Source organism: Tripterygium wilfordii, chromosome 16 (genome assembly GCF_013401445.1).
Source record: "Tripterygium wilfordii isolate XIE 37 chromosome 16, ASM1340144v1, whole genome shotgun sequence".
Classification (NCBI taxonomy): Eukaryota; Viridiplantae; Streptophyta; class Magnoliopsida; order Celastrales; family Celastraceae; genus Tripterygium; species Tripterygium wilfordii.
The window spans coordinates 9,738,379-9,760,659 of NC_052247.1; the positions used below are offsets into that span (position 1 = coordinate 9,738,379).

General features: G+C 35.8%; 2 protein-coding genes across 5 annotated transcripts; both read right to left on the reverse strand.

The window, feature by feature from the left end:
- Positions 1 to 2,143: 2,143 nt before the first annotated feature.
- Positions 2,144 to 5,061, reverse strand: LOC119980829 (terpene synthase 10-like). Its single transcript, XM_038823625.1, has 7 exons — positions 4,695 to 5,061; positions 4,308 to 4,578; positions 3,831 to 4,218; positions 3,389 to 3,607; positions 2,984 to 3,122; positions 2,633 to 2,878; positions 2,144 to 2,549 (listed from the first exon to the last, which is right to left on the reverse strand). The coding sequence occupies exons 1-7, from the start codon at positions 5,025 to 5,027 to the stop codon at positions 2,259 to 2,261; spliced, it is 1,887 nt and encodes a 628-aa protein (XP_038679553.1). The 5' UTR covers positions 5,028 to 5,061; the 3' UTR covers positions 2,144 to 2,258.
- Positions 5,062 to 17,929: 12,868 nt separating this feature from the next.
- On the reverse strand, positions 17,930 to 21,065 carry LOC119980817 (axial regulator YABBY 1-like). Of its 4 annotated transcripts, none has more exons than XM_038823608.1 (8): positions 20,781 to 21,065; positions 20,515 to 20,673; positions 20,288 to 20,411; positions 18,917 to 18,965; positions 18,696 to 18,771; positions 18,466 to 18,540; positions 18,305 to 18,358; positions 17,930 to 18,142 (listed from the first exon to the last, which is right to left on the reverse strand). In XM_038823608.1, exons 1-8 carry the CDS (start codon positions 20,892 to 20,894, stop codon positions 17,957 to 17,959), a joined length of 837 nt encoding a protein of 278 aa, XP_038679536.1. In that variant the 5' UTR covers positions 20,895 to 21,065; the 3' UTR covers positions 17,930 to 17,956. The 4 variants fall into 4 exon arrangements, with proteins under 4 accessions (XP_038679536.1, XP_038679538.1, XP_038679539.1 ...); XM_038823610.1 differs by having other exon boundaries at positions 18,004 to 18,193; positions 20,781 to 21,064; XM_038823611.1 differs by having other exon boundaries at positions 18,087 to 18,146; positions 20,781 to 21,064.
- Positions 21,066 to 22,281: the final 1,216 nt, after the last annotated feature.

Genomic DNA, 22,281 nt, shown 5'->3' on the forward strand with positions numbered 1-22,281 from the left:
CGAAGCCCACGTGCTACCTTCGAGGCATTGTTTAGTGACGTTGCAGTCATACAAAGCATGTCTGACACTATGTCTAATATCTTCTTTGATGTTTATTCTATTGTACTCACAGTAACTTTCCCAAAGACAGGAACTATGTTTCAAGGTGTATTTACTGTCTTGGCGCCTAAACGGTGCCGGCGCCATAGAGAAGGCGTTGGCACGTCCGAGCGCCAACCCATCACGTGATCATTCCTCATTGGAGGTTCATTCAATCTTGTTCACGACCGACATTCGGGAATGTAACAAGTATAGATCCTTAGGTATGACTTTCTGCCATACAAATATCCATGCATTAATTGTCGTCCACAATACTATCCATACCCCAACCAACACGTGTCACAGTCACTTCATATGTTTCCATATCCTTATCCTACTTTTGGTTTGTCAAATCTGACACAAACGAGATACTTGACTTTCGTACTCTTACACCATGCAGGCCTATCTAATAGGAAACAAGTGGGTAACACAATTCCCGAGGTCAATACTCACTTTCATATAAATACTCTTCTCCTATCTAATAGCTCACAAGTGGGTAACACAAGTAAGTTGTTCTCATTGCTTGATTGGTGTTGTATCTCATGTAACTATTATTCTTCAGGCTCTGTTGTACAAAGAATTTGATTACTTGATTTAGTCCATCAACTGTACAAATATTTTATGAGGGATCTAGATTAACAAGGGATGAATTGTGTCTTCAAATTCTAAATAGGAACCCCTAGAATACCTTAGTTCAATTTAAACTAAATGAAAATACTACAAATAGCAAAACACAAGCAAGATTGATTCCAATCGATGAAAATGGTCACTAGCAACTTAGAGTTGATCGACAAGAACCCTAATCGGGTAGATTTGACAACTACTAACCAATTTACACTAAATCAATGAATCAAACCCAAATGTGATCAATGTTGATAAGAAAAGCATTGTGGATAATGATGAACAAGTATTGAGCAAGTTAATGGCACAAAAACAGTTCAACAAATCAAAGCACCAAGTTGATCCAACAATGAAACCTATAATCCACTAAGTATAAATATAGTTTAACCACTTGCAAATTCCAACACACAAGTGAGCGGAAAACAAGATTTGAAACAAGTAGAGCACAAATCAATCAAAGACAAAGCAAGCAACCTAATATCAAATCTAGGGCATCAAGTAAATCTTTCAAAATAATTTTAGACTGGTTCGGAGTAACCCTCGTACATCCATTACCTAGTTTCCCGAAGTTCACCCAAGAACTTGCACTAAGCAAGATGGGGAGACGAACGCTCTTATTTTACAAGAACAAGATCACCGGTAGGATGTATTTAAGCACAAGTAGAGTCTCTCTCAAATATGTAAGATCTCAGAATAATAAGAGAGAGAAAAAAAAAAACAACTGATTTAATTTGCAAAAGAATTCATGAATAAAAGACTGGGGCAGAAGCTTTTGGATTGCAAGATGCAGGCTTGAGTAAGTTGAGAGCGGAGGATTTTTCTTAGACGTTGAATTTCTTCTCCAAATATCCCAACAATAAATTGTCTTTTGATGAATCTGGAAAGGTTGCTGCGCTGTCTCGAGCTCCTCTATGGTCTGAAGGTGAACTTCCGCAAAGATGACTAGTGATCTTTCTATAGGGGGAAAGACTGACTCTGATTAATTCAGCTCGGTCTAGTCTACCAATCTATTAGCTGTCGAGTGCTGCAAAAAATGATAATCAGGGTGATAAACACCGTCTTTATCATTCCAACTAATAACTCGGATGAGAGGAAGTTGCATAACATCAGTTCAGAGCACATTAATATTATTCAATGTGAGATATTTGAAGACTCAAACAAATATTATTAAATCAATTGTTGTCTTTTCATTACATGTATCCATCAGGATTCAGTAGCAAGGCTCTATCTTCTTTCTTTGGTCACCTATCCGCTTGTTGCAATAAAAAAAAGAAGAAGATAATTACTGATATGATACGAAAGTGTGCTATAATTTTTCCTGCATTAGTAGATTAGTAGTACTGATTGTCATGCTATTAATACCTCTAGATGTGGCAGAAGCTGGTTGGATATTTTAAGAAAACAAAAGTGCTTGGTCAAAATGAAAAAGCTTGGGCGTTCTATATCAAATTATAAATATCAAATCATTAATTAAGCAAAACCATTTGTTGATATCATTATAAAACATGGTGATTTATACAGCCTATTGAAAGTCTTGTAATAAAACAAACCCCCAATTTCTAAGAGATGGGATCTATGAACAGTGATTTCATAAGATCCCTGGTCTGGTTGTCTTGGCTAGCATGACCATCTCCATACAAGTACACGATCTGGGCCGTTCGTGCCAGATTTATTGCGATGTCAATAAAAATTGGAGAGAAATCAGAATCTGCAAGTTTTTCTGCGTTAATTTTCTTCCATGTTTCACTAATCAAATGTCGTATGTGTTGCCTTGCTTCTTCTTCTGATGCGCCTGTTTCGTGCATGTAACATTGGATTGATTTAGGATTATCTCCTCTCTTGATCTCATCCTGAAATGGAGTAACACAATTAGTTGATCATTATAACCCAATTAATTAAGCTCTTGTGCGCTAAACATCGCTACATTCCATACCGGGGAAGTTCCGAGATCGTCTGCCAATCGTACAATCATCGATGAGTAACGAAGTATATCTGGATACTTTGCTAAACTTTTCAGGATGTCATTGGACAAGGGATTTGTAATCAAACAAGTATGGACAAGCATTGTTGGTGCTACCACTGATATCCATGATTCCTTCATGTACTCTTCTAGAGTCGGTGTGTATCCACTGTAAAACCACTTCGCCTCAGATAAATAACATCTGAATAAATCTGCCAACTGAAAATACATACACACAACAAAGATTCATTCATTATAAAATATTTATATACATAGACTTTAACTCAATATTTAATAAACGAGGCGCAGGTATATGTATTTTACAGCTTTCTTCAAGCAAGTAACAACGTGGAATCCTTTTTCCTTTAGAACATTGAAAGCTACTTCATTCATGGCATTGTAGAGAGTGAAGAAAGGTATCCTCATGTAGTCTGGAAGTTCTTCAATTACATTCACGTTCCATCTGAAAATTCACCAAAATCTTAAAACGGTTAGGAAACTTTGGAGTTTAGAGAATTGAATTTACGAAAATGATAAAGATCCCAGTAGTTGATATTCCAGTTATTCCAATTGGTGAGTTGGACGCACATGATCCAAGTAAATTCATGGGCTCCACATGATGTACACCTCAGCAGTTGAGATAACTGGTATACCAGCTGTTGGGATTCCTATAATAACTGTTCAATTTATTATCTAACATTTGTAAGAGGCTCCGATACCATAACTAACCTTTGAATAGCATCTGTAAAGAGTTCGAGCTCATCCAAACTGCCATAGACATCGTAAACATCATCAAGTGCGGTGAGAAGTGCGTGGACTCTGGTTTCCATCCTCCTGTAGTATCCAAAATGAGGCTCAAATGCCATCCCAACAGACCAGAGAAAGTTCTCCATCAATCTGTCCCTTGCAAAACTCAATGTTTCACCTACTCCAGTAGACCTCCACCACCTTTATTAAAACACAATGAAAAAGAATTATTAAGTCTACAAGGGACGAATTGTATCACAATTATCTCAGCTGCCGAGGTGGATGCACATGATTCAAGTGAATTTGTTGGCTCCACATGTCTCACATAATGCACATGAAATCATGTGCGTACAATTTAGCAGCTGTGATAACTGAGATACCAGCTGCTGAAATCCCTATCATTTTTGTTAGTAGATAATTGCACCTGGAAGCTAATCGAACATCTTTCTGGTGTTCAGCTTGAACAATATTGAAATCCAACTTAGCAAACTCAAGTAGAGTTGGATTCATGCCTCGTGTTCTGTCATAAACATCAATAAACCACCTAGCTTCCAATCTTAGCATCCTCCAATGCAATGGAAGCTCCAAGGCATGACTCACTAGCTCGTACAAAACATGATCTTGATCTCGATTTTTGTTTTTAACATACTCCTCCAGATGTTTTGAAGCAAAATCTTTTGCATCCTCCAAGATAGTTTCACCGCCAACCATCAGAAATGAAGCTTCATACAGATGTAACATTCCTTGGATATCGTCACGAAGAAATGCCATGAAATTTCCACTGTCATCTTGGACGAAGCTTCGGAAAACCTCTGTGGAAACAAGAAGAAGCATATTAAAGTAAGCCATGCCAATCTCAATTTTACATAGCTAAAAAGAATTGAATCTTTAAGGACTTCACCTTGATTTAAATTATAGCCTCGTTGACGTAGTATTCTAAATTCTAGAGAAGTAGCATATAAATTCATCTCTCTTTTACTCTGTTTATTGTTCTGAATATTGTGGTAGATGGTGTCGATTATTCGCTTAATGTCTTCTTCAAAGTGATAGGACAATCCGAGCCTCTGTAAGGTATCGATTAGCTCGAGTTGTTCGACATGATCCACCACTTTGTTTAGCATCATCTTCACTTCACCCTTAAGCTTGTTAGTCTGTTCAACATATGATCCTCCCTGTATATGTACATGCCAACTACTTATAACACTTAGAGAAACAATTAACTAAACAATAGGTCAAAATACAACACACAGCCAAACGCTCTCTTAGTATAGGCTACGCATGTACGTACTGAATATTCACTGTTGAGGGACTGAATATAATTGTGATCCCAAACAGGAGGTTGGTAGTTTGCGGATCGTCTAATAACGATCTTTTCAGGATCTACAATAACACATTTGATCGTACAAGGGACAAAGGTTTTGCTGATCAGTGATGAGAAGGAAGTGTGGTTTCTCTGTTGGTGCTGGCTAGAGATTGTTGAGATAGAGAGGGCACAAGGTATGTGGATAAGAGCCATTGAGGAGAAGTTAAGGCCTTGGTCTAGCGATGGAATTTTATCGAACACTTGTTGTGCATATGAGATGACCAAATTGCAGAGAAATCCACATGCATTTATACACATATCATGTTCTTATCCCTAGACGAAAGCCAAGGCAAAACAGCACCCTATTCATGATTGTCCTTCCTTCTTAGTGTTAAGTTGCTATAGATGGAAACAATAATTGTTCTTCTTAATTTGGATTACGACCCCACATGCATTAACTTGCAATCTATTATGTGTCGGCTCAGATCTCTTCGTAATAATTGCTAGCCAGATGTTTTTTCCCACATTATTTTACTAAATATGTGATCCTCCCCTTTGGCGTGTATCTGATGGTGGGGTTGTGAAAGATAAAGTTGGCATATATATATATTTGTTGTTGCATTACAAGCAATAATGAAAAATCTAGAAACTGAGACACGGATATCTCACTTTTTTTTATGGAGATTCAAATCATCTGTAGTTCTTTGGTTCAAAATAGTTGCACCAAAAATCTCTTGGCTCGACTTATCTAGGATACAATAATGCAACTTGATCGTGTAGCTAACTCGGACAGAGAGCATTTTTTGGCTAGGAACCTATACATCAATCGATATTAGGGTTATTGAAAATTTTACAAGGTTATTGGGGCCCGTGCCCATAGAATGCGTTCGTCTTTGCTTTGTTTTTTTTTCATGTGATCGAATGAAAATCGGTAAAAGTGGATGGTCGGATCGGGAACCAGTGACTCGGCCAGTTTTACATGAATCGGAGAGGTTATTTTCTGGAGTTAAATGACTACAAAATATTGAATTTTTTTGTAATTTCATTGTATGTATTTCATTTTTTTACATATAATATGATAATATCAATATATGTATATTAATTATCACTTATCACTTATCAAAATATATCAATATAATCAATATGTCAATATAATATATTATTATTACATTGTTAAATGTCAATATTACATACTTTTTTTGGATGATCATATTTCATTATTTGAGTATTTATTTTTATATTTTAACATTAAATTTAATTATTATATATATTTTTATTTATTACTTGAACATACAGTTAAATTGTTGAGCCACTGGATGAACCAGTGACCCAGTTCCTTGTACGGGTCGATGTCCGGGTTGATTTTAATAACATTGTCTATAAGCAATTGTTTAGTACGATTATTGTGTTGGGCTGTCTTGCTAGGTTTATTGAAGATAGTGTATTGCGACAAATTTGAACAAGACATGAAGAGAAGACAACTTCAAACACATCGTCCCTATTTCAGAATCATCATACTGCATATATGCAATTATTTTGTTCTCACTTGTCGAGTGCTAGTTGGCTCAAAAACATCATAAATTAGTACAAAGTTGCATTCATCAAGCTCAAGCAGGTATACCATAGAAATATTGATCAGAAGTGGGATCGGGCCGCGAAAGCGGGCCTGCTTTACCAAACACATCATTTAGCAAAGTGGTACCGCCCTTTTCTATGGGGCGTTTTGGTGATTGGCGTGGGTCCCATGTCAAAAGATGTTTTTATGATTTTTTTAAAAAATTTTTGGTGTGGGTCCCATGATTATTTATTAAATATATTTAAATATTTTATATTGTATGTTATACATATTATTGATATTAAATATATTTATATTGATATTAAATAGATTAATTTATTAAGATGAAATAAATATAATAATTAATATTTATATTGAAATGAAATAAATAAAATCAAAAAAATATAACAAAATATATTTTACACAACTTAACCGCTAACAACAGTTAACAATTCTACCAAACACCTCACAGCTTTAAGCTCAGCTGTTTTCTCACAGCTTAACAGCTAGCTTTGAAAATCAACACAACCGCTCTATCAAACACACACATTATTATATAGGGAGGATGATTGGAGTAGATAGTGAGTGCTTTAATATGACTGTAAAATATAATATATTTTGATTGAAATTATTAAATTCTCAAATCTATTAAAAGAATGGATTTGAATATCTTATTGATGTAATGTTTCTCCTGCTACTAGACTTTAATTTTGTGAAAAGGCGCATAAACAAATTTTATATGCTCTATCGGATTATCTTTCGGCCAAGTTTTGGTGATATCATTTTTTTATGGGTGCGTTTGGTGCACCATATATTCTACTTTCACAATATATTGTCTTGCTCCACCAAACGGTATTTTTTGGACTAAAAAATCGAGACAATTTTTTAACAATATATTGTGAAATCTGGAATGCTCCCATTTAGGACAATTTTAAGACAATTTGAGTATAAGATTACCAAACTACCCTTGATTTTAATCTATCTTAACCTTAGTACCCTAACCCTCCTAATTGTAAGTAGCACCATTGGCGTCAGACTCGTGTTGCGCAACATCCTCTGATTTCACCATTTTTTCGGATTGCTTCTCCGATTCAAGCTCCAGAAGATGTCATGATCAACCACCACAAATGCACGAGGATAAATGGTCCAGATGAATTGATTATTATATACTATATAAATAACTTCATGTTATGCTACCAACAAAAGTATACCAAACACCTACCAGCATTTCAAAAATCATATCTGTTACCATTTATTACAATCATTTATTATCTATCATATATGCTACAATATATGCTACTGTCAAAATTGTGCGTCAAACGGACCCTATATATATACTAGCAAGCAACCCGTGTTTCGCTATGAGTTATTGTTCTCTCAAGTAGATCGAAATAATTAATATCATACGGAAGAAATAATCGAGAATATGTTGAACATGCATAGAGTCATTATCACTTAGAGAAACTCTGTTAGATGTGAAGTGAAAATAGAATTGGTTGCGGATCAACAATATAACATATAATTCTTTCTTTGTGAAAAATTTGTCAAAGTTAATTATATTGGCCATTTGAGAGAGTTACATTGTTTTTGGGGATAAATAATGAAACAGCCCTTGTACTTTTAAAAAATGGTCAATTGAGTCCCTCTATTTTTTGGGATCAAATAAGCCCCTCAACTTCTGACAACAGTATATATTAGTTTTTCATACAATATACCGTTAAAAAGTATGATGTGGAGTGTATTTTATGACATGGTGTGATTTTCCTAAAAATACAAATTATGTGTAAAATCTGACATGACATTTTAAAAAAAAAAAATAAAAATAAAAATAAAACACCCACTGTTGCAAACCCTAAAACTAAACAAAACAACACCCCATCGTTCACCATTAGAACTAAGAGGCGGCCTCTGCTCCCCCTGCTAACGTTAGCGTCACCATCATTGTCGGAGAAGTAGCGATCATCGATGAAGTTGTTGATGGTGTTAGTAGCAGCAACACTCAGCTTGACAACAGAGTTAACAACATCATAGAAGGAAGTGACAGGCACGCGCTCATGGCGCATGGGCGCATGGCGAGTAGATTTGGGTATTCCAGAAATGTAAGAAATTGGAGTTTTTTTTTGATAAACTATCTGATTTTATTCAAAGAAAATGAAGATAAATACACGTAATAGAGACAAACCCAAATAAACCAATCAGTCGCACATCAGTATAATAAACAGCCTCCCACTATGACTAATCCCCTAACCATGCAACAAACATAGCATTCCTCACAGCGCCATGCTTGGCGAGGGTATCTTAAGAAATTGGAGTTGCAGTCAAGATCTCTCCGATTGGATCTACAAGGGTTTCAGGCCGGGTAAGTCTCCGGAGGTCGCTGAGTACATTGATGTAGTCCAAATCAAGTCTAAGCTTAGTGGGGGGTGGGCCTATTTGTTACCAAGGACATTGGGGAAAGAACATGGATATATTGGTACCATTTTCAACTTCTTGTTGACTGGTCTTTGTAGTTTTTAACTGAAAAAATGAATTTATGATGTGTCTGCCGCATGAAATATCAATAAAAAATTACGCATTAGCAATTAACGGACATGTCATCTCTCTAATCATAAATGTATTTTGATAATAAATGTATTCTAATCATAAATGTATTTATGATGTCATCTCTCTAATCATAAAAGTAGTTTAGTTAAAAAGAAATTTCAATCATAAATGTATTTTGATCGGTTTACCTATCTCATAATATTTTTTTTAATCTCATTTCAATTCATAAAAGGAGACACATACAAGAGTCATCCAATAAGGTTCATCACCACCAACTCCCAACAAAGAATATATATATAAATAAACACACACACATCCACGTATATATAAATATAATAATCTATTCTGTCAATATATATCTATATATGTATGTATACATACCAATTTGATACCAACTTTATATTTCACAACCCCTTTCACGTGTATATATAACTCATTAGTGCACCACCAGATCACAACAAAATAAAAAATATCTTGTTCTTATCCCCATGACGAAAGCGACAACACCCCATTCAGGACCACCGTCCTTCCTGTTTTAGTTGCTCTTTATTTTACTAAATTTGTGATCCTCCCGTTTGGTGTTTTATCGGGTTTATGAGTCCGATCATATATTTTATCGGGTTTTCTTCACAAACAATGTTTGGCAGATGTTCAATATTGAAAATGTTGTAATTTTTTTTTTGTAATAAAAGTAGCTTAGTTAAAAAGATACTTCAATCATGAATGTATTTTGATCGGATTTACGTATCCAATAATATTTTTTTAATCTCAAATAAAATTTCAATTCATAAAAAAAGATACATACAAGATTCATCCAATAAGGTTCATCACCACCAACTCCCAACAAAGAATATATATAACCCAATTTGATCTTTCACAACCCCTTTCTCGTGTATATATAACTCATTAGTGCACCACCACCAGATCACAACAAAATAAAAAATAGATATCCTAAGGCATGTTTGATACGACTACCGTTTTCTGTTTTTTGTCTTGGTTTTTGAAAAAAAAGAAAATAAAAGAAAAATAGTGTTTGTTTGTATCTTTTGTTTTTGTTTTTATGAAAATCTCTAGTAGGTTTTCAAAAATTTTAAAAACACAAAAACAAGTTTTCAAAAGTTTTTAAAACACCACAAATATGACGACCTCCTTTCTCTCTCAAACAACATGTGTACTGACCCTTCTCTCAATTTCTCATTTTCGGGTTGGGTTTGACTCAGTCTTAAAACGTGGGTTTGTCTCGGGCCGAATTTCAGGCCCGTGTCAGTCTCGAGTCGGGCTTCGGGCTAGACTATGGGCCCATGTCGGGTTTCGAGCTCAAGTCGATCTTAGACTGGGCTACGAACCCTGATCGAGCCGGGTAGAGCTACGGGCTCCGGACAGTCTTCAGGGTTGGGTCGATCTCTGAGCGAGCTTCGGGGTTGGGACGGTCGTCGAGGTCATGTCGGTCCTCAGGGTCGGGATTGTCCTAGGATGGTCGTCGGGGTCGGGTTCGTCCCCTGGACGATCTTCGGGGTCAGGTCCGTCCCGAGACGATCTTCGAGGTTAGGTCGGTCCCAGGACCGTCTTCGGGGCTTGGTCGATCTCGGAGTCGGGTCGGTCTTCGAGGTCGGGTTTGTCCCGGAATGGTCTTCGAGGTCTGGTTTGTCCTAGGATGGTCGGTTGGGTCAGTTTGTACCCGAACGATCATGGGGGTCGGGTTAGGCTATGAGCCAGGGGCGATCTTAGGGATCTGGTCAGTCCAAGGACGGGCTTCGGGGTTGGGTCGATCTCGGGACAACCGTCGGGGTTTGGTCGGTCTCGGGATGGTCTTGGGGCTGAGTTAGATTATGGGCCTAAGACGGTCATAGAGGTCGGGTCGGGTCAGTCTCGGGCCGGGTTGTGGGTAGGGTCGATCCGGGGCTGGGCTTCGTTATCCGTTCGGGCCTGGGCCGAATTTCGGATAATGACTTTTTCCTTGAATCAAGAGTAGAGTTTTACGACATCTCGCTTGATGATCTCATCTTGAATCATGTTTATGTTTTCATTTTCTTTTTTATATACGTAACCAAACAGGTAGTCAAATTTATGTTTTCATTTTTCAATTTTTTATTTTATGTTTTTTTTATTTTTGTTTTCATAATTTTTGGAAGTGATACCAAACATCACCTAAGTTTATCTTTCTCAACATATTTGACGTCTATAATATTCAATTCTTATTTGCTCAACTCAATGTTAGTGCGTATCCTATCCTATAGTAATATAGAATTACAATTGAAAGAATATGATTGCGCCCATGGATTAGATCCATATCCAAGTTATCGTAACAACCAATGAAAGAGTTCCTCCTATTTTTCATCACTTTTATCGGTGGCAAAAACGGATTATTTGTCATAAATTCACAACCCCATACACACCAACAATATTGTCAACTTTGGGTTGTCCGATTCTCGATGATACATAAGATTTTGTTCGTCCTTAGCCCAACTACTATGGGCCGAAGCCTATGCAAACCCCAACTCATTTGAGCAAGGAAAAGGCCTTATTGGTGTAATAAGGGAGGACTTGTACTTATAAAATGTGAGGAACGTGTCATATCTTTCGATGTGGTACTTTTAACAGTATCTTAGTGGACTTTGTCAAAATGAGATATGTGGGTGACTTAGTGGGTTGGGTGAACATTTTTTTTATTGAGTAACTTAGTGGACTGAGATCATTTTTTGCCGAGGGGCTATTCATCTATTAGTATTTTCAGCCCAATACACATCAGTAACATTGTCTGCTTTGGATTGTCCTGTTCCTGTGGATACATCAGACCCCCATGGTTTTGTCTTCCCAGGAGGTCACTTATCCCAATAGTGCTCTCGTAGAAGAACACTTAACTGCAGAGTTACTACGGGATGTTATTGTTGGACCAAAGGTCCTACATTTTAATTTTGATGATTGAACCATTTCATGCTATTTGATTCAATGTATTATGTGATGAATTTGGTTGTCAAATGATTGAACTTGAAACATGCACAAAATCGGTTTTCATTGAAGTGCATAAAAACTAGTTGAGAACTCAACGATCATTTTTATAACAAATGAATTCGGATTAAGCTGAAATTTGGTAGAGACATTATTTACATCATAAAAAACATTTTTCATGAAGACATGATTAAGAAATTTTGAACTTTTCTTGCTCAAAATCGTTGCTCAAATATCTGTCCGAAATTGTTGTGCAATGTTATTATCTGATTGATTTATGTGACTTATTATATGACTATATGATATTTATTTGAGCTGGAAACTTACATGCACATTAGTCTATATATTTTATGATATTATATGCTTAGATTTTAATTATTTAACCTCAATTAACCTATGGTTCAAGCATGAAACTCAAATGAGTTTACAAGTAAATTTTCAGGAAAGTTGAGAGGGACTTCATCAAGAGTTCATTATAAAATGTTTCGTTACATATGCAAGACGTGTGATCTATATTAAAGAGGATGATTCAGTTTCCATGAGAAAATTTTTGATTTGGTGATGTTTTGGAGATTAAAAGCAAAAGGTTTACTTTCCTTACTTATTATTCGAAATCATGGAGAGCTGGAGGTCAATCTCTCATAAAGGAAATCTCCTGCTTGTGCTGCCAAATTACAGAGACTAAATGGAAAGATAGTTGGCCGGCATTTTATTTTAAATGAAGAAAGACTTACCATATTTGATTGAAGCCATTAAGCCAAGAATTATGAAGAATTATATCAAGTCTTAAAGTCCTTATATGGTGCACTCAAATAAGATCTGTGAAGGGAAACAAAATAAAGGCTATTACACGTTGATTCTCAGAACCCCTGAATTCAAGGGAAGTGATTTGGTGAGAAAATTATCAAGTTGATTCGAGAATAAAGTGTGATATCACTTTCCATTTATAAAGCTTTGAATCAAGCTATTCTTGAAGATTGAAGGGCAGTCCAGCAAGCTATGATTCTAATATGGCAAGCTTCATTAAAATATTTAATGATTCATACAAGCAAAAGTCAAGATGTTTCTAAAGTGGTGGAGTTACAAATAAGGAGATTATTTCTTATCAAAGACAAAACGTGAAAGAGATTGAAGGATATCATATGAATCAAAGCTATTAATTGATTGATTCATTTGGCTTGAGAATAATCAAATTACCAAGAAAATCAAGAGGAAATCAAGGAGTCCTTGTGGACTATAAAAGGAGCTCTTGGGACGCCACCAAAGACACAAGAAAAGTTTTCACTCTCAAGCATATTCTAGTGTTTCAAATCAGAGAGCTATACTTCATCTTTTCCTTCACTCGGCTACAAAAGTTTCTTAACATTCTTTCATATTCTTCACCTTTAGCTTAGTGCTAATCCAAGTGTGAAGAACTGATCTTTATTGTTTATCTTCAAACTCAAATCTGATTTTCTATCCGTGAGCCTCACTTTAAAATCTTTTGAGAGTTCCTCCTAGTTTGTTGAGTGCAAACACTCTGTGAGTGAATCATTGAGCCTATCTTTGTAAAACTCAAACCGGATACTATATTTGTGAGATTGTGGAAGAGTTGGGGTAATTTTGAAACCCTTGTGTAAGAGTTTTGTGGAGCTCTTGAAAAGCCACACCTTAGTGGAGGTTGGAAAATCCTAGGTGGTGAACCTAGGTAGTAGATGTTGGAAAAGGGTCTCCGAACTACTATAAATTACTTGTGTGCTCTTTGCTTGCTTTACTTTTACAACTTTCATTAATTCTTCTAGTCTAACATAACTTGCTTTATTTTATTTACAAAACACTAATTAACAAAGTACTATTTATTTATCGTATTTTTATTTCTCTAATATACTCTAACCATAATTATATTTGATTAATCTGTCTTTCTTTATATTATTGTTTATTCTGTTCATATTGCTATTGTTCTATAAAATTGCAAGTTAAGTATTTTCTAGTGCTTATCTTGTTAGAAGCTTTGCTTCAATTGGTTCCTATTGTGCAATTTATTCATATTGCTCATATAGGCACATTTGTGTGCAATTATACTTTGTCATTGATTAAATTGATAGGATTTTGCATCTAGACACATTATATACTTAAGTTACAAGTCTAAAGATAAGATTTGATTTGTTTGGAAATAAATTAGGGCAATTGTATTAGTAAGACTCACTTTGTGTGCTTGGTGTAGTGCTTGATTTGTGAAATTGGTATTAGAGGATTCCTAATAGGAATTTGGGGACACAATTCACCCCCCTCTTGTGTTGCCTAGGTCCTACAGTTATCCTCTAGGAAAATGCATTTCTGATAGTTAGGAACTGAAATCATCTATATATGTTAACACTGCCCTTCACTTATGGGTTGGATATACCATACCCAACAAGGGTACTGTGGGTTAGGATTACTTGTTGGTGGTTCGTCCATTGAACATCCGAAAGGCCCAACAATTACCCCTCACCTATGGGTGGTCCATCCATAAGGACATCCAATACAGGTCAATAACATTGTCCGCTTTCGGTTTTCCGGCTCACGTGGATACATCGAGCCCGCACGGCTTTGCCTTCCCATGAGATCACCCATCCCAATAGTGCTCTCACAGAAATACGCTTAACTGCAGAGTTGTAACGGGATATTAACATCAATTCATATTAGGATTAGTAGAAAATTATTTGGGTTGTCTTGCTAGGTTCATTGAAGATAGTGTATTGCACCAAATGTAAACAAGACATGAAGAGAAGACAACCACAAACACATCGTATAGTGAATATATGCAATTATTTTGCTCTCATTTGTCGAGTGCTACTAGTTGGCTCAAAAATATCATAAATTAGTGCAAAGTTGCATTCAAACCATAAGAGCAAATCAAGCTCAAGCAGGTATACCATAGAAATATTATTATATGGGGATGAGGATGATGACTGGAGGAGATAGTGGTTGCTTTAATATTGATTTGAATATCTTATTTATGTAATGGTTCTCCTGCTACGTTCTGGATTTTAATCTCGTGAAAAAGGAGAATAAATTTTTTTTATATGCTCTATTGGATAATCTTTAGGCCAAGTTTTGGTGATATATATATGTACTAGCAAGCAATATGCGTTTCGCTGTAGGTTATTACCAGGAGTTTATGATTTAGGGTTTAGGTCGAAATAATTAATATCATACTATACAGAAGAAATAATCGAGAATATGTTGAACATGCATAGAATCATTATCACTTAGATAAACTCTGTTAGATGTGAAGTGAAAATAAAATTGGTTGCGGAGCAACGATATAGCATACAATTCTTTCTTGTGAGAAAACCTATCGAAATTAATTATATGCGTCATTTGAGAAGTTACATTGTTTTTTGGGATAAGTAATGAAACATCCTTATACTTTAAAAAAAAGGGCCAATTATTCCCTTCTATTTTTTTTTTGGGCCAAACAAACCCCTCAATTTTAAGTAATTATTCACATTAGCCCTTCATGCAATATGTCGTTAAAAAAGTTTGACATGGATGTGATTTTGCTAAAAATACAAATTATGTGTAAAATATGACAAGATATTTAAAAAAAAAAACAAAGCAAATAAAAATCAAAACACCCCTTGTCGCAAACTCTAAAACTAAAGAAAACAACGCCCCTGCCATTCACCATGGGAGCTACGAGGTGGCCTCCGGCTCCACCCTGCTAACTTCGCATCACCATCGATGTAATACAAGTAGCGATCGTCGATGAAGTTGTTGATGGTGTTAGCAACAGAAACACTAAGCTTAACGACATAGTTAACAACATCGTAGAAGGAAGTGACAAGCACGCACGCTCATGGCGCCTAACAAGTGGATTTGGGTATTTGGACAATTGTAAGAAATTGGAGTTGTAGTCAACAATTGATGCTTTTTATCTCTCCAATTGGATCTACAACGGGTTTCAATGTAAGTCTTCGGAGCTCACTGAGTCCATTGGTGCAATCCAGATCAAGTCTGAGCTTAGTGGGGGTGGCCTATTTGCTACCAAGAAGATTGGGGAAGAACATGGATATTGGTGATAATTAACTAGAGGTTGTTTGATCGTGAAGATGATCGTATCTGTTTGTGAAGGTTGTTGGGCTTTAGGGTTTGTCTCTGGTTTTGGGCTTCTTCACTTGGGCCTCTATCAGCTTGGTCTCAACCCAGTCACTTAAGTTCTTCAACCTTATAGCCCGCACTTTTACACACAAAACATTTAATATTGTTTATCTCTATTTTAATCAATTGTTCAAATACATCTTTGTGTCCGGCCATCTTGGGAACCAGAGGTTGTTTGATCGTGAAGATGATCGTATCTGTTTGTGAAGGTTGTTGGGCTCTAGGGTTTGTCTCTGGTTTTGGGCTGCTTCACTTGGGCCTCTAATCAGTTTGGTCTCAGCCCAGTCACTTAAGATCTTAAGCCTTGTAGCCCGCACTTTTACACACAAAACATTTAATATTGTTTATCTCTATTTTATTCAATTGTTCAAATACATCTTTGTCTTCTACCCATTCAGTTGATCGTATTTAGTGACGGATTTTTACGATGGAATTATGACAATATGTGGCGTGAATTTCCACCGAAATTATCGATGGATTTAGCGATGAATTTTGAATTTTGTCGCTAATTCAAATTACATACATGCTTTTTGCTCTCTGCCACCATGCTACTGTCAACGACCGCCTGCACTAGAACATTGTTCTTGACTGGCTGTCCTCTTAACTTGTCAGATATAATCACGTGATTGATATCTCAACCAAGAAAAGGCAGGGACTTACTTAACCTAGATAATAAGACTCCGTATGGTATAAAATTATCCTTTAATGAAATTATTAGGTGTTTTGATAGTTTTTAAAAACTCAAGATAGTATAACTCTATACTGATACGGTATCATGGTAGTTTGGTAATTAGTAGGTTAAATTAGGGTCCTTTATGTCATTGGGTATGTGTATTTAGCCCTAACTTTCTTTGTGTTAGAGCAGTCAATGATTATGAATATTGTGTAATCTTTCTCATAGAGAGAGTTGTAAGGATCGATCCTTGAAGGATTGTTCCATATACAAAATGAGGCTCTTATACGATGCATGTCGTATAATATTAAAACACCTCACACTCGCTTTAATTTTATACGGAGCGTATAGGATAAGAGATAACATGACAAATGACAAAAACACCCTCTTTAAAAAAACAAACCCTAGCCACTTACCATTTTATACATTGCATATACTTTTTCAAAAAAATTTCGCCACACTAGCCACAAAAATCTAACGATTTGTTATCTTTAATTTTTCATAAGAATTGATAAAAGAAAAAAATAATTAAAACATAGTAATTATTTTAGTTGAGGGTAGTTCAGACATATTACCTCATATCTTATACTGTCATTTTGTCTAACAATAAACCAAACATTGTATTATATAAAAATTATACTATACAACCCTAATACCAGTTTTTTTCAAACACTAGATAGAATTCAATTATACATTCACTTATCCGATGATTAACTTATACATTGGATAGCAAAATTATACTATCCTATACGAATCTCCAAACAGAGCCTGAAGGAATAAATTAATTCGGCCACTGCTAGATGTTTGGACTGTGATTGGGCCTATATTCCTAGTGGGCCGAAAGCATGAGTTTAAAGCATGGAACTTGTGATCAGTCTGGCACGACATGAGGCGCTTCAACGAGAAGTAATTCTCTGAGCCTGTAGTTCCAATTTCAAGACATGTTTCTTCTTTATGACGTCTTGAAAATTTGAAGAGACACTGTGTTCCGCATATATATCTCGAGGAACTGGGCATTGACTGTGGCACTTTGTTATCCCGGATGTCATTGATTGCGAGCTGGGCTATATAAGGAGTACACATGTTCAGTAGGTTTTCTCAAATAATTCTGGGATCGAAATGAGGAGTTTTGAGAAATTAGTGAGGATGATCTTTCCATTGCAGAGAATTTTACAAAATCTAGAAATAGGTGAGAGAGGGCATTCCTCCTCAGAAAAACCAATGTCTCGCAATAGTTGCTGCGTATGAGGAAGCAAGTCCAGGCTATGTGGTGCCATTGAAGACCTCGTATACTCCTATCCGAAAAAAGTGTTTAATTTTGCTTGATTGTTTTAGAAGACCTAGAAAATATTTTAGGTTAAGTTGCATGTGGAAATATACCTGGAATACCTGAATTGTTAGACATTAATTTAAAAGATTACAAGGTTGATTGCCACACAAAGAAAATACATTAGAAATTAAGTTCCCTAGTATATAGGCTGGAAGTAATATCAACACCAAAGGACATTGAACGGAGCCGACAACCCCTCGACCGATATGGTTAAGACATATACTCGACTTGGTGATACCCAAATTCGAATCCCCATCCCGCTTACTTACAAAAAAAGACGACATTAAACGGCAGATGAGTCATGAAGTCACCTAAAAAACAAGTTATGAAACACTAAGAAAGTGCAAGAAAGATTGAGATCCCTAAATTGAAGCAAATAATAGCAGCAGATTCTTCAATTCTTAGAAGGGAGAGACGCCTACATTAGCAGTAGTTGTAGTGGAGAAATTATCTTTCATCAGGACAACCTCTCCTTCCTACACAAACAAATAATTAACTCCAAAAACAGTAAATTGAGTCATATAATATGGTAATTGTGATTGTTCAATATTAATGTGTAATATGAGAGGGGTGCGTTGGTTACCTGGGTGAGCACGTTAGCCCTCTTTGCAGTCTGGTCAGGCATGAGACCAAAGTGAATATGTGGAAAGTGGGCCCACTGACATAATAAAGACAAAATAAGTTCAGTAAAAGGGAATCCTCTCCTCTAGAAGAAACCCTAAAACTCATATTATAAAAATAATAAAAACCCTAATTTGGTAAAAGAAGAAGAAAATTAAGAAACCCTAAATGAGAATTTCTTGAATCTCTTACATTCTTTGCCGCTGCACTAAATGCTTCTCTGTGTGTTATATCTGGATTTCCAGCCTTGATGCGTTGGATCTCGTCCCTGCCCAATATTTCACATAGATTAACAACAAATTACGTATGTATATATATATATATATTACATTTATGGTATTATAAATACTTTCTGTAATAAAATAAGAAATTGAAGTTAGCATATTTATTGTGAGTTTGAAATGATGACTCACTTGATGAATCGGTTGTACGCAGAGGGCACTCTCTGTCTCTTCTCCGGGGCTGACACACACACATATACAGAGACACATTAAAATCACTTGCTGCTAACTTTTAGTGCATTTTTTTGTTTCTCTTCACAGTCTTCTCTACTGTCACTTCATTATCAATTCTCTCTCTCTAGTTAGTACATAAATAATATCATCATCCAATGCACTAATAATAGGGATCCCAACAACAGATATCTCATTTATCTTAGCTATTGAGTTTTATTTACCTCAACTATTGAATTTTAAACATAAAATTTCATGTGCATCATATGAAACATGTGGAGCTCACGAATTCACTTGAGTCATGTGCATCATATGAAACATGTGGAGCTCACGAATTCACTTGAGTCATGTGCGTTCAACTTACCAATTGGGATAACGGGAATACCAATTACTGAGATCTTTATCATTTTCCATCTAATAGATTCTTTTTTTTTGGTTTCTATTTCCGGCGGAAAAGAAAATTCAACTCCCATACCAATCTTTCAACAAAGTCTCAACATTTGAATGGAGAAGAAAAAAAAAAAAAATATATATATATATATATATATGCTCATTTATCTCAGCTACTGAGTTTTACGCACAAGATTTCATGTGTATCATATGAGACATATGGAGCCTAGTAATTCACTTGAATCTTGTGTGTCTAACTTAGCAGTTGGGATAATTGGGATACCAAACTATTGAGATCTTATCATTTTATAGTAGAATCTTCACTTTGCTTTCTATTTCTGGCAGAAAAGAAAATTCCCATACCAATCTCTCAACAAAGTCTCAACATTTGAATGGAGAGAAAATTTATATATGCTCTACACAAATTATTTAAGCTAACACAAAGAGATAAAGTACTTATAAGGCAATACAAATTTTTCAAAAAGATTTATCATTGTATCTACTTACACTTTTGGGATAAATGGTTTCTGGGATTCGCTTATGTATAATGAAATTTTTATGTGTTGGTGGTTGTGGAACACATATCTTGTAGTGACTAGGGTTTTATATATGTGAAGGACTATCTATTTAAAGTGAGTAGACATGAAAGTTATTGCTAAATCAGGGGTTCTGGTATGTATAAATCCAAGTGACAGAAATGACAGGCACAAGAGAGTTTGGTTTCAAATTAATGTGGTAAGAGTTCCTTTCTCTTCACATATCCAAAATGCCCTTAAGCCTAAACCAAAAACAGCAAGCAAAAGTCTCATTCTTTTTTTTCACTTTCAAATTAAAATAAGCAAATTAAGCATCCACTTCCTTCCAAATAGCACTCTTGTTGTTCTAGAGATTAAAACCATGAAAAAACAAAGAAGGAAAATTAATGTGTTAGATAAATCTCACGTCTGTTGATGAATGGAGGCCTTGGAATCTCATCAGCCACTCCTCGATTTGGCATAGCAAAGTCACTTGCACTTGTTTGATTGAAGGGAAGGTTATGTTGAGATGGGTTTGGGATGATCTCCTCCTGAAATACCAAAAATTATAGACAAACATATACAAACCATAAATATATGTTTTGAGTGAGCAGAGTATTGAGTCACACACACAAACAAACACTATATCCATACCATAAGATTATGGTGAGAGGGAGTAAAGAAAGAGTGACCCAAGTGAAACTGATTAGAGGGTGAGAAAAGCAATCCGCGCATGTTCGCAGGCAACAGATTCGTGCAGTGGCCGCATCGAACCGTGACAGTCTTGAACAAACTTGTAGATGGAACACTCACCTATATAACAATTGAGAAAAAAAAATAACAAATTAACACGAAACCCTAATTTGATGGACAGAAGAAAAGGAAAAATTAAGGGAGAGAAAAATTAAATGAATTGATACCGCAAGGACAGTGTCACAGATGCTACAATGGACATAACAGAGCTGCTCGGAAGGAGGAGGGAGGTTGTGGTTCAATGAAGACAGGGTAGAAGTCGAAGAAGAAGAGGAGGACATTCTTATCCTTTTTGTTTTTCTACAAGAAAAAATTGTTTTATGGCCTCAACTCAACTCAAGCTGATTTGATTGATTGATTTGATTGACAGCTTAACAAGCAAACACACACGCACACCCCACTTTGGATCTGCTTTCTTTCTTTTTGATTGTGAGTACTGAACAGTGAAAAAAGAAAGAGAGAGAGAAAGGCAATAGTTTTTGGAGAGAGAGAGAAATGGTTCACTATGTGATCTCTCCTTTCACTGTCTATTGGTGGTGTTTATAGGATCTTATGTCTGTATGCATGTATGTCATGTGGTCATACATGCATACATGCATGCCATAAGATATATAATTAGATATGTGTGGTTGGCATTCCCAATGTATTTTAGAGAGAGAAAGGGCGGTAGATGTGGGGGAGAGAAGGTAGAAAGAGACGTGTGCATGGGTGATGACCTAGCTTTAACTTATCTTTTGTTTTAACTTTTCAGTAGTTCATAACTAATAAGAGAGGGGGGTTGTCTTTCGTGGTGATTTTTAATTTGCGAAAAATTGTGACAAACCAAATTAAGATCATGAATACCTAAACATGGTTTAGAAAATTAGTGAAAAAACAATCCCTTTGCGTGCATTGTAATCTAAAGGTTACCTATTTTAAGGGTAACTTAGTGGTTCGATAAAGTGGTGTCTTATTGAAAAAAAAAATTGCAAGACAATATTTATGCACAAAGAAAGACTGTACTTACTTGCAATCTCCAATGAAGAACATGAGAGAGAAGGGAAGTTAGGGTTTATTTTTTATTGGGCTTGTAATGTAGTATAGATTTTGAGTTGCACTCATACAATGGGTAATAAAAAATTTAAAAAAAAAATTTGATGCCCTAAACTGGCGTGATGAAGTAATTGATTTCCTAGACTGGGGTGGTGCCCAAAACCCTTGTTTTGATTGTTTTACCGGAGGGTTGGCCCTGATTTTCAGTAATTTAGTTAGGTAACCACTGTTTAATTACCTAAAAATAAAAGATTAGTATCTCTCATCACCCTCTCTGCATCCTCTCTCCAATCCACTATGACGAATTGGGCTTCAACGGAACAGGAAAAGCCTCAATCGAGAGGGTTTAAAAAATTTTAAGTTCCTGCATCATCTTTGCTCTCTCTTTGTCCTTGTTTTTGCTTTCTGGGACTTTCTCTATGAACTACATAGATCAGTCTGCGTTATGGGTTTAGTCAAATTTGAATAATCAATTGCTTTAAGAGCGCTACAATTCTCATTTTCATCTGATTAAAATTGGGTTTTCTGTGGCTCTTTCATTTTTTATGGTTTCACACTGGCAGTGATGAAGCAATTGGGTTGTGGGATGCTTTCGAGAGAGAAATTTTATTTTACATCCATAAAATAATCAGAGAG